The sequence below is a fragment of the Tripterygium wilfordii genome, chromosome 2 (assembly GCF_013401445.1).
Source record: "Tripterygium wilfordii isolate XIE 37 chromosome 2, ASM1340144v1, whole genome shotgun sequence".
Taxonomy (NCBI): Eukaryota; Viridiplantae; Streptophyta; class Magnoliopsida; order Celastrales; family Celastraceae; genus Tripterygium; species Tripterygium wilfordii.
This window is the reverse complement of record NC_052233.1, coordinates 8,604,387-8,626,036: the sequence shown is the minus strand read 5'-3', so window position 1 is coordinate 8,626,036 and position 21,650 is coordinate 8,604,387. Positions and strand designations below refer to the sequence as shown.

The 21,650-nt window shown below is 38.7% G+C and overlaps 2 protein-coding genes across 6 annotated transcripts; both read right to left on the bottom strand.

The window, feature by feature from the left end:
* Positions 1–510: 510 nt before the first annotated feature.
* Positions 511–9,644, bottom strand: LOC120017088. 4 transcript variants are annotated; one of them, XM_038870166.1, is made up of 18 exons: positions 9,520–9,583; positions 9,342–9,428; positions 8,584–8,884; positions 7,731–7,974; positions 6,914–7,191; positions 6,288–6,455; positions 5,982–6,121; positions 5,356–5,899; positions 5,157–5,251; positions 4,639–4,722; positions 4,457–4,545; positions 4,285–4,350; positions 3,534–4,163; positions 3,361–3,432; positions 3,117–3,187; positions 2,909–2,966; positions 1,761–2,025; positions 511–1,333 (listed from the first exon to the last, which is right to left on the bottom strand). In XM_038870166.1, exons 3-18 carry the CDS (start codon positions 8,856–8,858, stop codon positions 723–725), a joined length of 3,690 nt encoding a protein of 1,229 aa, XP_038726094.1. In that variant the 5' UTR covers positions 8,859–8,884; positions 9,342–9,428; positions 9,520–9,583; the 3' UTR covers positions 511–722. The 4 variants fall into 4 exon arrangements, with proteins under 4 accessions (XP_038726094.1, XP_038726103.1, XP_038726087.1 ...); XM_038870175.1 differs by having other exon boundaries at positions 9,524–9,559; XM_038870159.1 differs by lacking the exon at positions 9,342–9,428 and having other exon boundaries at positions 9,520–9,644.
* Positions 9,645–18,094: 8,450 nt separating this feature from the next.
* LOC120011893 lies at positions 18,095–20,433 on the bottom strand. 2 transcript variants are annotated; one of them, XM_038863070.1, is made up of 5 exons: positions 20,278–20,433; positions 19,340–19,593; positions 18,940–19,151; positions 18,585–18,852; positions 18,095–18,458 (listed from the first exon to the last, which is right to left on the bottom strand). In XM_038863070.1, the coding sequence occupies exons 2-5, from the start codon at positions 19,589–19,591 to the stop codon at positions 18,168–18,170; spliced, it is 1,023 nt and encodes a 340-aa protein (XP_038718998.1). In that variant the 5' UTR covers positions 19,592–19,593; positions 20,278–20,433; the 3' UTR covers positions 18,095–18,167. The 2 variants fall into 2 exon arrangements, with proteins under 2 accessions (XP_038718998.1, XP_038718989.1); XM_038863061.1 differs by lacking the exon at positions 20,278–20,433 and adding an exon at positions 20,133–20,249 and having other exon boundaries at positions 18,132–18,458.
* Positions 20,434–21,650: the final 1,217 nt, after the last annotated feature.

The window sequence follows — 21,650 nt, the reverse complement described above, 5'->3', positions numbered from 1 at the left end:
GTCCAACAATTTAATTTGCTATGGGCCGAGCCTGGACACAAAATAAGCCCTACTGTTCTGAGCCATGCTTGGTTCAAATCTTTAGAAAATATAAGACTTTACTGTTTCTCGCTACTACAAATCTCATTCCAAACAGAATTTCTTGGAACTTTCTTGACAATGGAATAAATGGGATAAATAAGAATGAAAGTCTCATTACGCATCCAAATAACAGGTAAACTGGACACGAATATGAACTTTGCCTTAATGTAGAAAATAGTTGGCAACTCACATCCTACTTAAACATGTGTGTGATATCTATGAGGTCTCGAGTTTAAACTTCCCCTTCCCCTGTATTCAAAAAAAAAAACACGTGAGGAAAATTTTCCAAGGCATTTTAAATGCTGCCAATGAATTCTCCTCCATTATCCCTCCCAGGGCAATTTTCAAAGTACTTGCCAATGATAGCGTTCTTTGATGTGTTCTACCAAACACACTTTTTGGCCTACAACACACTACAAAACAGAGTACGCAGAAATCTCCAGTAGATTTCGAAACCTTGTATGCTACTAAGAGTACGGTTCAATGATTTTGCTGGGGTTGCACGATCAACCTTAGATATTATATACATCTGAATGAACTATAATTACAATTTTCTATTTGCAATTGTAATCAGACTACACTCGGTCCACTTTCAAAATTTCCTACACTCACCAGAACGGACGATTGACTGGGGAGTCTCTTTACATAAGCATATTTAAGTGCGATAGGTCGTCCATAGGGATTTCGAGACCTATGGAATCATGGTCTTGCAGACCATCCTCATCCAAGTTCCACCACGAACCCAAACCCTCCACTGAATCTAGTCCATCCAGGTTTGCAAAATCAATGGGGTTGACTGATTCCTTAGATGAATCCTGTGGAATGCTACACGAAGATACTTCGGTTCTATTACTAGCTTTAGCCACTGATTGACCAGACACAGGAGCTGTTGATGGCAAAGCACGCTGTGCTGCTGCTCCAGGCTTATTTCCAGTAGTAGACAAATTATGTCTCTTTTGTCTGGGCTTCGATTTCAACCTGTTTTCACTTCTGGACCCATTCAATAACGATTGATCCGCTCCCAAGACAGAACTGCTTAAATTATCTCTGCTCTGATCCCTCTCTCTCTCACTTCTCCTAGCCTTTACACCACCTACAGGACTGCCTTCAAAAGTTGACATCACTCTCGAGGATGCGCTGCCAACAACATCATCAACCAGCACTTCCCTTTTCCTCACCCTGTTCAATACAGATGTTTTGGACGAAGCTCGAACAGATGTGGGTTCAACACTTTGGAAAGCATCTGAAGAACCTGGTAAAAATACACACACTAAGAATTATCTCTTTCAAAAGTACTTGAAATGGTGACATGAACAATAGTACCCGCACACGAGTGCATATAAATCATTTAATCTGCCTAAAGAATCAACAGAGGATATCTTATTATCAAGTTATTGACTATTCATTTTCTTTTGGCCACCAGGAAATAAAAAATGACACTACCAAGCTGACAAAAATATAACTCAAAACAACTAAGTAGCCCACCATATGACAATCACCGGAGGATATCTTATCATCAAGTTATTGACTGTTGTTCATTTTCTTTGGGCCACCATGAAATAAAAAATGACACTACCAAGGTGAAAAAAATATAACTCGGACAACTAAGTATCCCCACCATACGACGTACGAAACTCACTTACATAAACAAAGATACGTGCATGGACAACTAAACTTACCTAGTACCCTGGCTTTAGCACAATGGTCAGAAACTTCACTGCATATGTTACTAGCAGTCCCAGAACCATATTCAATGGACTTGGCATCATTGTTGCACAGAGGAGCAGCAATGATGACATTGTGCAGCCCAGGCTCACTAAAGCAACCAATGCCTGTATCTTCAAATTTTCTACATCTTGCTAGAACACGCTTGACAAAAGCCAATGCAACTTGTCTCGGAACCTTAAGGACTCCACTTCTTGAGGAATTATTCCCACGACATGCCTGTACAAATTGGCAATACCCAAAATTAATAGTCTATAACCATAAAAACACCTCAGCACAAACCATTCATCAGATAAAGGAACAATTAGCCCCTGAACATGTTTCTTTATTCTTCAAGCTTAATGTTTTAAAAGAATCAGAATCTCACAAAGTAACAGCACAGAAGTGCATGCCTGCGATGAAGGCTGGTTGACATCCATAAAGCTTCTTCTACGTATATAACCTTGATAAAGTAATACTCGATTAATTAATAACCTCCTTTAAATAATATTTTTGGCCGGTCCTGACTTGGGGCCAACGTGCTAAATTAATAAATTGCTAAATTTATAAGATAATACATTATAGAAGATTGAAGGCCCACCTACCACATAAATTAATAATTTCCCGATACTATAGAGTTTTTGCTTGATTAAATTTGCATAAAATGTAATAATGTAATACATTAAACAATGTGTACAATGTATTTGGAAATAATATATAAATGGATCTAGCGAAAGAAAGAAACAAAAAAGTAAATGTATTGTACATGGAATGTAGTTACTTCCATAAAATAATAGTTTATTAATTAATTGATTACTTAAATAACTTATTAATTTATTGATTAATTAATACATAGCTTAATTAATAATTTTTCTTAGTCCCAAGGCTATTATTTTATAGAGGTTATACTGTATCTTTATTTTCTCCAATGTGTCACTTTGATATCATTTAAAAAAGTATGAAAGAAGAAAAACACTCACAAGCCATGTATATGTATAAATATGGATGAAGAAGCAAGGCAAAACGATAGATGGCAAAGCTAAACACTAATCAACACTGGATTCAATGGTTTAGATTTCAACCAACATAAAGAAGGGCTTAATATGAGGAGAAAAACAAATACCATTCGTCTTCTATATGCCATTTCAAGAAGTTGATCCATTGCAACCTGTTCAATGTTCCTGCATAGTGATGCATGTAATTCTTAGCTGAACTTTTTCCGTTTTTGATCTAAAAAAGTGCAACTATATCAAGGATTACATATTAGTACTTCACCTCAATGCTTACAGGACCATTTTGTTCTTCATAAGTGTAATCATTATGGAACTCACCTTGTTTCTAAATCTCTTGCTCTCTGAATAGCTTTGATTACTCTCCCCAAATTCTTTTTCTTAATCCCAACCTATCAATCAATCAAAATTGTCACGAAAGATGAGAGATAGGATATAAAAGGAAATGAAAAATAACAACAAATAGGTAGAAACCAGAAAAAGGACTCCATGCAAAGCAAACATAACCACATAAGATGAATATTAAATGGATTTGCAAAATGCAGAAAAATGCATTTCATCTAACCTGGTGGTATAGCCTTTCATTGAGTTGCATAATATTTTGATCAATCATGTCCTCTCCCTCTACTAGATCAGGCTGCGTCATGGAAAAATATACAGCACATGAAGCTAAGAATATATGAGTAAAGTAACTGATATAACAATTAATAGAGAAAACAACATCAGGAAGAAGCCTACCAAAGGTTCTGGACATAATCCAATACTCTGTAACTCCAGTTGAAGCCTGTCATCCAGACTCATCTGCTGATATTGACAATCAGAGGAAGAAAGGTGGGGAATATTAACTTCCGTCGGCTGCAGAAGACCCACATCACTTGAACATATTTCGCTTACATGGCCAACATCTAAATGCAAATAATCATCGTCTCCTAGCCATCTTCCATTGCTAATTAGAGAATTAGATGTGCTTGGGTTCCTAAGAGTACTAGATGCAGCACTCCTAACACAAGAAAATCTGTCTAAAAGAGAATTCCTCTGTGCCTGAAAATTCACTTTTGATTCTACTTCACAATCCACTCTCTCCCTATCTTTGGGTTCCATGTCTATCTGGTTACATGAACCACAATAAGAATCATCACTGGCATAGTGAAAAGCCGTATTCTTCCCTTCACTTTGTAAGTAAACTTCTTCACTTTCATCTTCTTCAATCATAGCAGAAAGAACCATTTGGTAAAGTGGAGTACCCTCGTTAAACCTTCCTGCATCAACTTTTCCACACAGGGAACCTATTTTAGCTGATCCTTCACTGTAACGGCCCACTAATTTTTCAACGGTAGGATTAGGAACTTCTTTCTGTGCAACACCACCCTGATTATATATAATTCACAATTAATTGTGCATTCCTTCAACAAAGACAGTACTCAGAAGTAGACTTTATTTTGTTTTTCTAGACGGCTGAGAAAGTTATTGATAGTAATGTGATAAGTACCAAAATGTCGAATTCGCCTCCATAAATCTGAGACAAACTCCCATCAAGCTCCTCAGCAAAACTTAGCTGATCCAATAACAAATCAAAAAATGAAAAAAGTTGAAACGTTACTGATCCAAAAAAAACAGTCTCAATGAAGTAAAAAAACTTATCTGGGTAATCCATTAACTACCTGTTGTTTCAAGTAGGACATGTCCTCTGGGCAGATAGGAGCAAAAAGAGATTCCATTTTCTTCCAGTAAGGACCAGAACAAGCAATATCTATGGAACAAGCTACTAGTTTAGGGATCATATTATATATTAAAACAACAAAAAAGAAATGAGGTAGCATAGAAGTCAGATCACGATGCATACCACTAAAATTACGAGCAGAACTGGCAGCCACAAATAGATCTTCACGATCATCATCAGATTCGCCAGCAAGTGATGTATTGCATGCTGTCAAGAAATTACATGGAACATTCCTCAATTAGCAGCCAATCTCAGATTTCAGTTAACTCAAGATAATATCTATCAGCATCTGTAGACACACATATACCTATTTTTGTGTTATGCTCCATGAATGATAATAAAGCTATGTAACAAGAACAGAAGCACAAGAGTTACTTCAAACATTGATTTCAAGTATTGGAAAACATCCAAGAAAGTGAATATGCATAATGCTTTTTTTTCTACATGTAACAAAAACTTGACATACTAGTATCTATCATCCAAAAAATAGATCTAGGGGAAAATTTTAAATGACCAGTAAAGGAGGAAAATAATGAAATCCTAATAAAAGTGTGGAAAAAGCTATATCGCTATGCAAAGGAGGATAATGATGAAATCCTAATATAAAAGTGCAAAAGCGTCATGGATATGATAAATAGTACCTGCAAAATCTAAAGAGCCACCATTCTGCTTTTGGCCAACTTGAGTTGCAGCCTTGCGGTCTTTCAACTTTTTTGTGGGCGGACGACCTGATTTGCTGAGTTACCAAAAAGGTATATGATTGGACAATTAAGTACAGTCAGCATATGTAGTGACGAAATGTTTTAACCTTAAGGGAAAAAAGATAAAAGTTATACACACGTTTTACTCTTATCAGATGCAGGCCTCACGATCTGAAGGGGCTTTGTCGTTGGTAGATTCTCTACTTTCTCCCTCACAAGGTGAATGGCTGGCCTTGGTGAGGACAAATGTCTTCCACTTCTCCCTTGTCTCCGCACATCATCTCCAATTTCATTAATAGGAACTTTATTCTTCTTACCAGACAACATATAAGCCCCGATTTTCTGAGTACTGGTAAGGGCAACTTCCCCATTATAGGTTCCTTTCTCCTTTGCTTTGCTTTCTCCAGCTCCTGATTCTTCACTTTCAGATAGCCCAAATGGAGACGAGACATTTTCAAGTTCTGTCTTAATCTTTAGGCTATTATTGTTCTCCATAGTGCTTGCAAGCAGTGATCCATTGATCCCAACAGGTGAAGTTCTAGAACTAAAATCAGAAGATGGAAAGCCCTGAAACTGAGATTCAACTTTACTTGAAACAGGAGAAACTAAATTCGATCTCCTTGTTCTCGAGTTTTTATGTGGTCTTTGACCACCCCATTGAGCTATGGCGTGTGGTGACGAACCTGCAGATATTGGCGTCATTGGTTATGATCCTCACAACTGCAGATATTGAGAATTTATTTGAAATTAAAGCCAGTTTTAGACCTTGAAAGCCTCCAGATGATGGGTGAATTTTCGTAGATGAGTCTAGAGACATGATGGAGCCAGTTCGAGGTGCACTAGAAATCTTTCCTTTCACAACTGAATTAGGACTGCTTGCTGAATTGATCTCATGGCTATTTGGCCTGACATAAGCATCCAATATCAAATAAACAAGTCATCATAACAACCAAAAGAAGTATACATATATATAATATAGATGATATAAATTTGACTTTAGCGTAGCATTATGAATTACCCTCTACACAATAATCAAAGAATCATAATGAGCTAACTAGAAGAAAAACATACTGCTTGCTTGCTTTTGCCACTACCCTCTTCTCTAACCTAGCAGAATGGTCCTTGCGAGCAGGTGCACTTTCAATTGCAATCCTGGGAAATGAACCAGAATCTGTACTAGCAGTCTCAAAAGCACCATCCGACTTGTTTAGTCCACTAACTCTCAGAGAAGATTTCAATCTGTAACATATAAAAAGCCCATTAAAATAAAATAAAATAAGGGGGTGGGGTGGACTGTATCCCTTTTGCTGACAATCATTTAGAGTTTATCAAAATCAATTTTAACCAGCGGCCAAAAAAGCCACCAACTAGCCTAGGTGATGGAGTGTCACTCCAGATGTCCAATTCCATATTTACCCTGAGTAGGTGGTTAGGGAAGAGGAGTGGCACACCCCTTCAGTATAGCTGCTAGTGAACCAGAGGTAAAAATAAAAACTTGAAAGACGCATCCCAAGATTGACTAAGCCAAAAGGACACAATAACAAATGTCACATGTCACGCTTGGACAAAAGTACTATAGCAGTCACTTTGGTCAACAATACAATGCTGAAGACCTTCAACAATTAACAGAGTTACAAAACATAGGGGAGGAGGAGAGGGGTATGGGGGAGAAAATCCAGTAAGCATTCAAAAAATACCTGAAACCTTGTGTATCACAAGATCGCAGTTTAGAGTCAGCACTCAGCTTAGGATCTGTAGCTCGTTTAATATCTCGGTCAGCATTCAAGGCTCTATTAGTTACCATTGCAACAGACCGTTTCTTCTTCATTTTAGCATCCCATACTTCACTTCCAGCAGGCAGTTTGCGGATCTTTTCTTCAAGTTGAACAGAGCCATTGCCAACATCTTGGAGTGCATCACCACTTCTTTCTGTAACCGCATGCTGCCGCAAGGTAGAGATGGACCTACCGTCTGTCTGGTGGCATTAAAATAAACAAATATATAGCAGTTGAATATTTAGTTGCTCAATCAAATGTCACAAAGAAAAATTACATAAAATTTTACAGTGTAACCATAACCACCACATCAGACTCAATTTAAGAGGAAAAGACAAATGAAGGCATAATCCATCATTAATAACAAATAATGGAGCAAAGGAGAGAAATGAAAAACCAAAGCCTCAGAATACGCCTGCTAATAGTTTTTCTCAGTCAAAGTCTGACCCACAAACTAGAGGCGGCTCATACAGATGCCTCTCTGTTTTTAGCACATCTAGTATACACACGCAACAAAGGGGCAATTACCTGGCACAACAAGGTTATAAATATAGTAAACTAAAATTGTGCTAGGTAATTGCCCCTTGGAGTAGATAAAACGAGAAAAATAAATTAAGAAACTATCATCAGGCCATGGAATGTCACATTTCAATAAAGTACCTTAAGAAACATGAGCTAAAAAAGGTTTAAAGAAGAAACATGGATAACTGATTCTGCATAAAATTATTTAAATACAAACCTGCACATCCATTACTGACGTACGAACACGTTTGTTTAGCCCAATATTCCTAGCTCTGTCCTCCAATCTTTGAGGAGAAATGTCATGAGAGCTTCTTGGATTCTGGTTTCCCACCTTTGCTAGCTTCGTTCTGACTAACCTCTCATCAAATGAAAGATCACTTCTGTGCCGCTTCTTTTTGCTTAAGGCCTCCTTATACTTCTCCAATTTGAATATAGATTCACCCAAAATTTTGGCCCGATCCCTGATATAAAGACACTAGCTCTTTAATAATGACTCACAATGCAATGGGTCTTCCCAGTTCTTCAACAAACAAGCCAAAGAAAAAAAAAAACAAGCGTGTGCAGTCTTATCCTTACTTCCGCAATCTACGTTTGTATTGTTCTCTTTTATGATAAGTCATCATCACTTTTAATACCCCAATTCAAAAAACATGTCTACTATCTATCCATGGAAGACAGTAATAAGTCAATTTACATATCTCAACTTACGCACCAGGGACTAGAAATATTTTCTACATTTTGAAAGGAAAAAAGGCAAAGAAAAAAATGTTTGCATGAGAAACGTGTCACAATGTCAAAACGATCGATCATTCTCATCACAAACTGCATCATTCCCTGATGCTGAATATATCCAATGTCGTGGATCATGAACAATCCGGAATCATGCCACTCATCCTGCAGGAATATTTTGGAATTTCCAGTCGGACTAACAACTATCATCCTGTGAATATCAATCCCGAAAATGCTCAATTGTGAAGCTAAGTCATTTTCACAGATTAACATTGTACGATTCTTTGTGCAGAATAATGACAAATACGAAATAAATTAGTTAAATAAGGAAACAAAAATACCTGGCCTTTCTCGAAGCATCTTGCACGCATTCTTTAAAGCGCTTTAACTCTTCAGTTGCCACTGGAGGCGGAGGTTTAGGATGCGCAACTCTAAAAGAATGGTCCTCAGATGTAGTTCCAAGAGGAACTCCCAAAACCCTCCTCAGCTCGCCAGAACGGGTATATTTCTGATTAGTTAATGTAATTGGTTCCAAATGTAAGCACTGGGGCAACAATGGTATATCCGCCGATGGCACTGCGCTTCCCCGGCTTAAATTATTCCCAGGACTAAACATTTGGCCTATCAGTCTCCTTACTGAAACTGCAAAAACCAGTCAACTTTCTCTCACTCCCAAATACCATCCAACAAACAACAAATCATTAGTAAGTTGCTCTACTGACAACTAACCCAAATATCCTAGCTAAAAACCAAATTCATACGGTAATTAGTAACAGCAAAAGAGACATAAGATTCTAGAGAAACCCTAAACCTAAATTCCATATAATGCTACCTTCTTAGTCCATTTTACTTTATTTTCTGGCAATCGACAACCAAAATAAAGTTTCTTCCCCTCTTTTTTCATAAGCATAAAAATAAATAAAATAAGAAGTAAAGGGGATAGGTATAAATGAAATAGTCCTAAATAAAGTTTCCACCATCGAGTAAAAAATCTTTCCCCGTCTCTCTTTCTCGTCATTAGAGATTTTTTTTTTTTTTTCACAATTATCGCAACAAAACCAAAAGGAAAAAATGGAGTCCCAAATTTTCAAATAATTCCCCTTTTCCTATAGCTCGGAAATCTGAGCACCAAAAAGTAGGGCATAGTCATCCCAAATACCCGAAGATAATCGAGAAACAATAAACCCTAGAAGACGCAAAAACTGAGAAGTTACAAATGAAATTACGCGAAATTGAAACAAATTAAGTCGAATTACATAGGTAGTAGACGAAATTACCTACAATTGAACGAGGTAAAGCGCCGATCAAACCAGCAATTCTTGTCTTAAGAAGAACTCAAAGCGGGAGGAAAATCGTACAGATGGATTATACGTGTATATATACTGTTAAGAACCATACACACACCCTCCTACGTCAGTAATTTTACGCTCGCGCGCTGGCTAAATTTTGTACCGACATAGCGAATAGCATTAGAACGTCCCGTTTTTTAAACTATAGGAGTGCAAAAAATGGGTTATTTATATGGTTAGAATCCTGATTTTGATTGGATTTCGGATTAATTTAAATCCGATAAATAAGTCGGACAATAGCATAATCTAAGTTAGGATTTAAACAATTTAATGGTACAAGATTTATTTGTTTAGGCCTTGAAACCCATCAACATCATCAAAAATGTTTGACATGTGTCACCTAATTGACATGTATACAAATTCCGATAAGAAATTGACGGAAATTAGATCGGAGTGATCTAATTGCTTAAAATTATAACATTGAGTGACCCAAATTAAAATTTAACTTTGCGTGACCTAATTGCAAACGGGGTATCTTTAGTCACCTATATGCACTAAACCCTATTCAAATGATCACAAGAAGAAGATTTGTTCATCTGTGAAAACAGGGACAAACACACGATTTTTGGTGTTATTATTTTCTTCTTCGTCTATGTGCTGGTACATATACAAGTAAGGTCATGATGGTCATGATGACCTACACATGTAGACATTTCCTAGTCTAAAATGACGGCCATGATGGCCTACACATGTGGACATTTCCTAGTCTAAAATGACGGCTTAATGTGGACATTTCCTAGTCTAAAATGACGGCCATGATGGCCTACACATGTAGATATTTCCTAGTCTAAAATGACGGCCATGATGGCCTACACATGTGGACATTTCCTAGTCTAAAATGACGGCTTAATGTGGACAAATCAACGTCATGACAAACATATCTTCAGTCAACTTTGTGTGTCCCGATTATTCTCCTTGACATCCTGAATATCTGCTCTAACATCCTTGACATCTGTTTTAACACTCCCCCTCAAGTGGGAATAAATGTTGATGATTCCCAACTTGTTAATCAAGGCCAAGAATTGTGAAATCCCTATGGATTTGGTAAAAATATCTGCCGGCTGTTTCAAAGTTGGAACATGGAAAGTTTTGATCAATCCAGCTTGAATCTTCTCTCTCACAAGGTGGCAGTCAATTTCTATGTGTTTGGTTCGCTCGTGGAACACAGGGTTTGATGCAATGTGTAGGGCTGCCTGGTTGTCACAATGCAGCCTAGCTGGTTGTGAATGTTTAATACCAAGGTCATGTAAAATGTATCGTACCCAAGTGAAGCAACCGGCTTGAAAAACAATGAAGTCGCCACCAATTGATTTTTAGGATGCAATTGGACATCCGTTCTGGTCTACGAGAAAAATGGGCAAGGGGGTCTATTGAGCATGGGGAAGGTGTTAGGCACCCCACAACTCCCGAAAACGGTTACCTTTGAATGTTTTCCTATTTGGCTCTAATTTGTTTTTGAAAATCCCATTTTGATGGGTTTTATTGGGATGTAAATGAAAAATCCACTTGGACTGGTTTGGAGAACAAGGTGCACGGGATCATTGGGGCCATTCCCGGCTTGGCCAAGGATTGGAGAAAACACCACTTGGAGTGGGTTTGGATATTTGAAAAAAAGGGTTGCACGGGATCATTGGGGCCATTCCCGGCTTGGCCAAAGGTTGGATAAGGTACCACTTGGAGTGGGTTTGGATATTTGGGGAAAAAGGATTTTTTGGGGACTTGGTTGATGTACCAAAAGGGCCCACAATCAAAGAATAATGTTCAATTCAAGCCTTACTCACAATTATGTTTTTCATGAGAAAAGAAAGAATCGATTTATGCCTCATTGAATGGGCCAAATATCTTTGAACCCACCGTTGAATCCGTAAATAAATTCTCCTAATCCCTAAAAACACATTTGTTTTCCGGATCCACGAAATCCAAATGTTTTCAATGAATGCCAATGGAACCCCAATATCTTGAAGGCTCTTTGGTATTTAATCAAAACATAAGGATTCCATAATTTAATCTTGATGTGTTTTATTAATGTGAGACGGCTTGGATTAATCCAATGACTAACGCGTTGCACTTATTTTCATTGCATTCAAATAATCCTAGCATACGTTTAAGCATCATGGCATAATGTGAAATATCAAAATCCTAAGCATGCATTCTAATGCAATCATCATTCACAAAATCATCTCCTAATATCTATATGCTTCTAGCACCCTAACATATTTATGTATGCATTTCTATTTTACATCCACTATTTTTATTACAAAGATTTACATTCTACAAGGATACGTGACAAAAACGAAATTTATACAAATGTACAAAAACCCAATATTGCCCTTGAGACCCATTGCTCCAATCCGGCCCAAATCCTCTAGGTATACCCTCCGGCCCAAGCGGTCACAAGCCCGATCCAAACCCAACAAACACAAACATAATGGGGTCAAATGGTATGAAAAATTGAGATGCCCAAATATAATCAGAATTCAGATTAATTCAAACCACATTATGAGAATGCATATATATACAAATTCTATATCATACACGTACAAACCTATATCAATATCAAAACCTAAGCCAACTATGCACTCATACCGAATATCAATACATTCAAACCACATTATAAGAATGCATGTATATACAAATTCTATATCATGCACGTACAAACCTATATCAATATCAAAACCTAAGCCAAATATGCACTCATACCGAATATCAATACACCAAATATCTGCTCGCAATCCAATTCCAAGCCAAAGATTAAAGATCAAATGTTAGAACACCCAAAACCATATATATTCACGGACTGGGTTCAATATGAACAAGCAAATGTTTGCATAGACCAGGTTTTATTCAAGTTATATATACCCACAATCCACATACAAATAGCAACCTCCATATACAGACAAACTAAGCCAAGTATTCAAACGCACATCACCATGGTGAACAACGGATTCAAACCGGACATCAACAGCAAAGAACAAGCAAATATGTTTCTTTGAAATCCAATACATATTATAGATCCAATACATCAGAATAGAACCAGGGGTATCGAAACAGGGTCTGGTATGACACAATTAACACTGGTATGGATCAAAGAAATGAAACCAGCTTAAGCACGAAGGCAGGAACTAGGAAGCAACACATGGGTATATCAAATAGATGTTCAAAAATTTGTAGAGATTGAAGCATACACAAAAACGGAAATCAAAACGAAAGATGAGAGTGTGTATGAATCGTCACCTTTTTCTTCTTCTTGCTGATTCTCTTGCCGTTCTGCCCAACACGCCTCTCCTCTCCTTCTACTTTTTTTCTTTCCTTTGGCCTCTCGGTTTTCTTTTCTCTCTTCTTTCCTTCTTCCCTCTTTTCCCCTTCCTCCCTTCCCCTCCTCTTTATTTTTTTCTTTCCTTAAATTTTGCCACTTCTTTTCCCTCCCACTCTATTTTGTCTCTCCTTTTTTCCTTAAATTTTACCACTTCTTTTCCCCTCCCACTCTCTCTTGTCTTCCACTTCACCTTCTCCTCTTCATTCTTTTTTGTTTTTTTTTCTTTCTCTCTTTTTTTTTACTCCACTTTCGGCTACTCCATTTTTGTTTTTTTTTTTGTTTTTTGTTTTTTTGTTTTTTTTATATATATTTTATATTTTTGTATTTTTGGCCGGACGAAAACCGGTTACTACACCAAGTTATCTCACAGCATGCTGATGCCATCGAGCGATATTCCGCTTCTGCGCTTGATCGTGAAACCGTTTGTTGTTTCTTGGTTTTCCAAGAGATTAGTGAATGTCCAAGGAAGACACAATATCCCGTAGTTGAGCGCCTTGTGTCACGACACCTTGCCCAATCTGAATCACAATAAGCATTAATCTGCATGAGACTGGTTGCCGAAAATAGAATTCCTTGTCCTGGTGCCTGCTTGATGTAACGTAACACTCGGTGAGCTGCTTCCAGATGAGGAGTACGTGGTTTGTCCATGTACTGACTAAGTATATGAACAACATATACCAGATCCGGTCGAGTAATCGTCAAGTATATCAATCTTCCAACTAGTCTTCGGTAGGAAGTGGGATCACTGATGTACTCTCCTTCATTCTTGCTAAGTGACAAATTCTGTTCCATAGGAGTATTAACTGGCTTGGCACCAAGGTAACCTGCATCTTCCAGTAACTCAAGGGCATATTTACGCTGTGAAATTGCAATCCCTTTGTTGGAGCGAGCAATTTCTATTCCTAGAAAATACTTCAATGCACCAAGATTCTTGAGTTTGAACTGTCTCATGAGATCGGTTGTGGTCTCTTCGATGTCTTGTAAGCTGCTTCCTGTGAGGATTATGTCATCAACGTAAACAAGCAAAGCAGTAAAGCTTCTACCTCGGGTTCGGATGAATAATGAGTGATCCGATTTAGATTGAGAGAAACCAGCCAATTTGAGTGCAGTAGTCAACTTAATAAACCATTGACGAGAGGCCTGCTTCAATCCGTATAAAGATTTGTGTAATTTACATACTCGAGTCTCCCCCTTTCGTCCGAATCCCGGAGGTAAAGACATGTAAACTTCTTCCTCGAGATCACCATGAAGAAAGGCGTTGTTGATATCAAGTTGGTGAAGATGCCAGTGTTGGGTGGTTGCCACAGCGAGTAGAATGCGGACTGTAACAAGTTTGGCAACTGGGGCAAAGGTCTCACGGTAGTCAAAGCCGACAACTTGATTGTACCCTTTGGCAACCAATCTGGCTTTGTAGCGTTCAACAGTACCATCAGGATTAAGTTTGATCTTGTAGACCCATTTGCATCCAATGGCTTTCTTGTGTGGGGGAAGGGATTGTAGAGACCATGTGTTGTTGTCTTGAAGGGCCCGAAGTTCTTGATCCATAGCTTGACGCCATTGAGGATCCTGAACTGCTTGGGAGAAGGTGTTTGGTGTTTTGATGGCAAAGATGGAAGTAGCAAAAACTCTGTACAAGGGAGACAACTGATTATAGGAAACAACATGAGAAAGGGAGTGATAAATACCTGCATGTTCAGCCAATGAAGAGGTTGATGTTGGTGGAGATCGAGCGGGCAATGAAGCTTCTACATGGTAGTCTTGGAGATAGCTGGGTACACGAGTTGGGCGTTGTGATCGAGTGGAAGGCAGAGACTGTAGGGAAGTAGATTCTGATGTGGTGGTGTTGGGTGGAATAGGTTCAGGTGTAGGAGAGGAATGTAGTTGTTGCTCATGAATAGGAAGTGTCGGTGGCTGGATGTTTGCATGAGAAGGATGGGGTTCTTGGTAAGTATCGGATGAAGAAGGAAATAAAGGTGAAGTAGTGGGAGGAATGGCAGCGGAAGTGGAATGAGGGAATATTTGTTCATAGAATATGACATCCCGAGAGATAAAAAACTTTCCAGTTTCTAAGTTATAGACTCGGTACCCCTTTGTCCCATATGGATATCCAAGAAATATGCAACGGATGGAACAGACATCAAATTTAGTAGGGCGATGGTGATGTGTGGAGGCAAAGCATAGGCAACCGAATACGCGCAGATGCATATAGGAGGGTGGTTTCTTGAAGAGAATTTCATATGGCGTTTTACCTTGAAGGACAGTAGTGGGTGTCCGATTGATAAGGTAAGCAGCTGTAAGAAAGGAATCCCCCAAAATGTTTTGGGAAGTTGGGCTTGAAACAATAGTGCACGGGCAACATTTAGAAGGTGGCGATGCTTGCGCTCGGCGACTCCATTTTGTTATGGAGTGAAAACGCAACTGGTTTGATGTAAAATTCCCTTGTTAGAAAAAAAATCTTGCATTGAAAATTCTGGGCCATTGTCACTACGGATAATTTTGATGCAAGATGAGAATTGTGTTTCAACAAAATTGATGAATGAAACAAGGAATTTCCGTGCATCTGATTTGGCATGCAAAAGGTAAACCCATGTGCAGCGAGAAAAATCGTCAACAATGGTAAGGAAATATTTGTCTCCATTGAATGTTGGAATGTGATAGCCCCCCCAAATATCAACATGGATTAACTCGAATGGTATTTTTGTAGTAATAGAACTTAAATGAAAAGGTTTACGAGTTTGTTTGGCAAGGGGACAGATAACACAATCATCAATAGAGCAAAAATCAATATTCTTGGTAGACAAGGAAATAGCATGTAGGCTTTTATTGGACAAATGACCTAAACGTTGATGCCAGAGATTGGAGGAAGTTGAGGCTGCTGTGGAGACAGAGTGACACCCAAATATCTTCAAAACGTCCAAATAGTAAAGCCCATTGCGCTCAGTTCCCATCCCAATCATCTTCCCCGATCGTTGGTCCTGAACAAAACAAGATGTATCAGAAAACGTTGCACAACATAAGGAGGTCTTAGCAAGTTTGGCTACGGAAATTAAATTCAGTTTGAATGAAGGAACACAGAGTACATTATAGAGAACGAATGTATCTGAAAGGCGGATGGTCCCGATGTGTGTTACAAGAGCAAGTGCATGGTTGGGTAGATGTACATGTTGGTTAAGGACTGGTGTCTTGGTGGTCAGAAAGGTCGGTGAACGTACCATGTGATCGGTGGCCCCTGTGTCAAAAATCCATTGGGTATCTGGAATAAAATTGTTTGCACAAACTTTGTTACCTGACATGTTGCTCATGGTGGTGGCTGCACTCACTTGACTTGCCATGTTTCCAATTTTGTTTTGATTTATGAGGGCAATGAGATCATGATATTGTTCTGCGTGAGATTGTAAGGAGTGGATGGTGTATCAGTTCTTTCTGATTGGGAATCAACATGATGTGCCTTTGAGCGGAAATTGGAATTGACATTGGATTGGTTGTTCCTATCACCGTGATTATTGGCTCGCTTCAACTTTCGACAAATATCAACAGTGTGTCCTTTGTGACCACAGTATTCACACTTAAGGTGTGCACGACAGTCTTCAGCAGTGTGCCCCATGAGATTGCAGCGGTGGCAACGCACATTGTTGTTTTGCTTTGAGAATCTCTTTTCAGCCGAACTGAAACTATTCCTGGCAGCAAAGGCTGCTGCTTCCGGTGTCTTTCCCAAGACTTGGGATGATACGACTCGCTGTTTTTCATCCTGGTTAATGAGGGAAAACACTTTGTTGACTGGAGGTAAAGGTTCCATGAGTAAAATTTGTCCACGTGCGGCTGCGTAGACCTCATTGAGTCCCATGAGGAACTTGATGGAACGTTGTGTTTGTTGGTACTGCAGTAGCGTCTTGGCGATATCTCCACTGCAAGATGGCATAGGACATAGAGCATCTCGCTTATCCCATAAACTTTTCAATTTAGTATAGTACTTACCAATGGTCATGTTACCTTGTAGGCAATCATGAATTTGTTGTTCAATTTGGAATAAGTATACACTGTTGGAAAGGCCAAGTCGATCCTTCAACTCATTCCAAAGATCGTGCGCGTCTTCATTATACATGACGCTTTGTCCAATGTCAGGTGATATTGTGTTGAGGATCCATCCTTTGACAAGAAGGTTGCATCGAATCCATTGTTTCATCTCCACTACGGACTCTGCAGGTGGTTTAGTCACAGTCCCATTAATGAAACCATCCTTGTTCTTTGCAATGAGAGCCATGAGCATCGCATGACTCCAAAGAGAGTAGTTGTCTTGATTTAGTGTTTGATTCACTAGGACAAGACCAGGTTGATCCGAGTGATGAAGATAGAGAGGATTGCTTGGGTCGTCATACTTGTGTGATTGAACTTTGGTCATCTCAGATTTTTCTGGAGTGCCGTCGTTGTTCTTGGCCATTGGTGCTGTTGGTAGTGATAGAAGAAGATGGTTTGTTGCTGGTTTTGTTTATGTGGTGTGTTCTTGAACCTGCTCCGATAGCATGTGAAAACAGGGACAAACACACGATTTTTGGTGTTATTATTTTCTTCTTCGTCTATGTGCTGGTACATATACAAGTAAGGTCATGATGGCCATGATGACCTACACATGTCGACATTTCCTAGTCTAAAATGACGGCCATGATGGCCTACACATGTGGACATTTCCTAGTCTAAAATGACGGCTTAATGTGGACATTTCCTAGTGTAAAATGACGGTCATGATGGCCTACACATGTAGACATTTCCTAGTCTAAAATGACGGCCATGATGGCCTACACATGTGGACATTTCCTAGTCTAAAATGACGGCTTAATGTGGACAAATCAACGTCATGACAAACATATCTTCAGTCAACTTTGTGTGTCCCGATTATTCTCCTTGACATCCTGAATATCTGCTCTAACATCCTTGACATCTGTTTTAACATCATCAAAAGGTTTCACCTAAATTTGTTACGGCATGTATTCAAAATGTATAGCGGTTAAGAACTTGAATAACTATAGAATAAATAGTTTTTTTTTTTATTTTGAATATATGGGAATGGGATGGAGGAGGCTCGATCTCGAGATCTCTATAAGATACCACACACATGAGTGTCATACGAACTACTTGTGATTCTCGTAAAATAAATAGTTCTGGTTCATAGCATCTTAAACATGTTAATGCTATGCCAGAATGGTTTATAACACATATATAAGGGAGCCATTACAAAAGGTTTATTCAGTACAAACCAGGCAGTTTACTTTGACAAAAGTTCTCTCAAGATTTCTTCACATGGATCTCTCTCAAATATAAGCATATGCCCCTTATCAGGAACTTCATGATAATGAATCCAAGGGAGCTTCTCTGAGATGTATCGATTTATTTCAGAAGGAATGATCCGGTCTTCGCAGCCTTGCCATATGTGGACTGAGCCCTCATTGTCAGGAAAAGGATTGTCCAAGTCCAGTGGATCAAATTCCCATTTAGCATAGCCAGCAATTATGTCTCGATGTAGACATTCATGATCGCCTTGTTGTTTATTCTTTTCCTGTATTCAGAAACACAAACCAGATGTAAGATCACTGAAATGCGTTAGACATGACCGTTCGTTAGTCTCCGACAAAGAGCTTTCTGTTCTCAACATGAGTACTGAAATGCATTAGAAATAACCAACCTGACCAACACTTGGAGTTTCAGACATTTTTTTGATAATCTCTAAATCTCGAGGACTGAAGATTGCCATGTTTCCTGCTTTTATACTCAGTGAAGGGAACCACTTTTGCGTCATCCACCAGTAGAATAACCAGGGAGCATGGTGTGCGATTCTGAACGACCATTGGTCCTGAACAAGAAGCTTCTTGAAGGCCTGTCTTGATAGACTGGCAGGGAGGGAGGACCACCAATAGTGCACAAATGGAACTACCAAGGAAGCTCCTGCCAACCTGTAAATAGAGAGACATGAAAAAATCACTCAAAATGTCGAGAAAAGAAAGACGGTGAGAGAGCGAAAAATATGTGAAGTGAATTGCCTGTGTGGTATGTATTTGAGGCAACCATAAACTGGATAGCCTCCCATCGACATTCCAAGCACATGAAATCTATCACCAAGCTGCAATTGGTCTGCCAGTTCTTGAATATCAAATGCTTCGCTCTTCACCGAGCGTGAGGGATAAGGATCACTCTCTCCATAACCGGCTCTGTCGAAGTACAGAAAATATATTTGTACTTCCTCTATAAATTCCTGAAAACCCCACAACCTTAACATGAATTAATAGTGGTGCATGGAACTTTTGAAGCTGTAACGTGTCTATTTTTGTTACCCATCATGTTACTCACAATCAATTAAACACTCACAAATAATCACAATCCAACTACACAACAAGTTATAGCAAATTGTACAGAGGTTAAGGGAGGTTGATTTATTCGTACTTGAGAGACGGGAAGATTCTTATCTTTGGAGCCGTCAAAGCCATGAATGACAATGACTTTATGCTTGGCATCTCCCTTGGGAACTCCTGCTTCTCTATAGGCCAAATGCCTTCCATCACTGAGTTTGACTCTTGGAGAAGTGACCGGAGGACCACCTGGAGTTCCACATATTTTCGGAGGGGGAGGCTTTAGCGACTGATAAGCCCATCCCAGAAAACCCACCGCCAATGCAATAACAATTGGGACAAACATTGCTGTAGACAATAAAACCAGATCATCTACAAGGTTAAGAGAATGGGGACTGGCGTGGCCATGGCCTCCCTAAGTCTCCTAAGAATATATACATTCATTTACACCTATATAAGGGGAAAAAATCGCAAAAAAATCAACATATGTAGGATGGATTACTCATTACTTTCTTTTCTAGTTGATTAATTTAGAAACTTATACAAGAAAAGAAATTAAGAAAAGTTGTAATAGATTAAATATTATCAAAAAATTTTGAAGTTTGAACATTACTCATTTTCTTTTACACTCTTCAAAATGTTATGCATCTTTTTTTAGTATACTTTTATACCTAATACCGACAACTCTAATTTTGTATATAAATAAATGTATATAAGAGTGTAACTAAACATCTATTTAACAACAAGATATTCATTATTTATATATATGAAAAGCAACAATATGAATCTATTTATTAATTTTAGTGACTACATGACATCAATTTTTATCAGTATATAATGAATTTAATTAGGGTAAAATGGCTAGTAGATTGACAAAGCAGAGGTACCAGATCGATATAACTTCTTCTTCTTCTTTTTTTATAAACTTGCTTCCTAACTCATAATCTTTAGCAGAAACTACATCAAATTCAGCCAAATCAGGATGCTCACAGAGTAACCGGGACAAGATTCAGAGAAAGAGAGAAAACCCACCTGAAGGAAAAGAAAAGTGAAGTTGATCCGGCCCTGTTTCTTCTGGTGTGAGCTCTTGCAGATGAAGTTGATCCGGCCCTGTTTCACCTGCTATTCCACTTAAAAGGACAAAATGTCACTTGTACTGACAACCTGATAGGAGCCACAGGAAAATGACACAAGATATTTTCAAGCACTATAGAATGATGAATAAGAAGTGCATAAATGGCAAGTAGCTGTGAACTGTGGGTTGTTCTGGTGGGGATATGGGTGGTGGGGTTTGAAGTTCGGATTTTCATACATTTTTATACACGTGGACGTAAATGTTGTTGAAATAAAGCATGCAAAAAATGGGAAAGCTCTGTTTTTTACATTCCTACTAGACTAATGTTAAAAACAAACCTATTTTGTTTTATTGACCATGGTCCATGATAGAGGGAGAATAGGGGGAAAACTTGACCAATATTGGGCTTATAGTACTTGACCAATATTGGGCTAGTTGATACCAAGTCCAGAACAATATTAATATTGTGCATTAAAAACAGCTCTAGAATTTCTACTTTTGGGATGTATCTTGTTTACTGCTATGTATACCTGCTGAGTCCTGAATGACCATAAAAGTCATAGGGTTCCCTCGGTTATTTCTCTTCCTCCAGGCTCCAACGTCTCCAAGTCTTATTCCATGAACTGATCCATTGACCACTGCACATGGCTGAGCATGGATACTCAATAGACAGAGGTGTTGTTATATCTTTGCACTGGATTGCATGCCAACATTCCTGCATTATGCAACGTAAGGCTTTTAAGTCATCTCACCAAGAATCATTGTAAGAACAAATGCCATCCTTAAAATGATGGAACCGATTTTTATCTCTCACAAAAATTTGACAGTTGCGAACCCTGGAAGCCAACTTCATAAAGGAGTGGCAAATGGCAATCACTACAAATTCTCAGGTTTTTCACTAACTGAATAGGAGGAGCACCATGGGTTTTGTTTATAATCCCAAATGAAAGGGCCATCTTCTCACTCTGAAAGCCAAGCAAGCAAGCTTTCTTTTTCATCATCTTCAACATCTCGCAAAACTTGAATCAGGTCAGGCTCATGGCATTCTGAATTCAACAAAGAAACTACCTCCTTTGTCTTAGAGGAACCTCACCACCATAATTCATGTCCATTTCCTTACCCGTGAACTCATGAAATTTCCCATTCACAAAGATTGAACTGCATCCAGGAACCTTTTCATCATTAATCTAACCTTTTCCACATCATCCCATCAACCAGACCTAGCGGAGATGTCCATCAACCAGACCTAGCGGATATGTTAGAGAGGAGAATATAACAACTGGCGTCTGCTGGAGTCAGTTCTATCACTTTGAGGGCAGCATTTTCACCG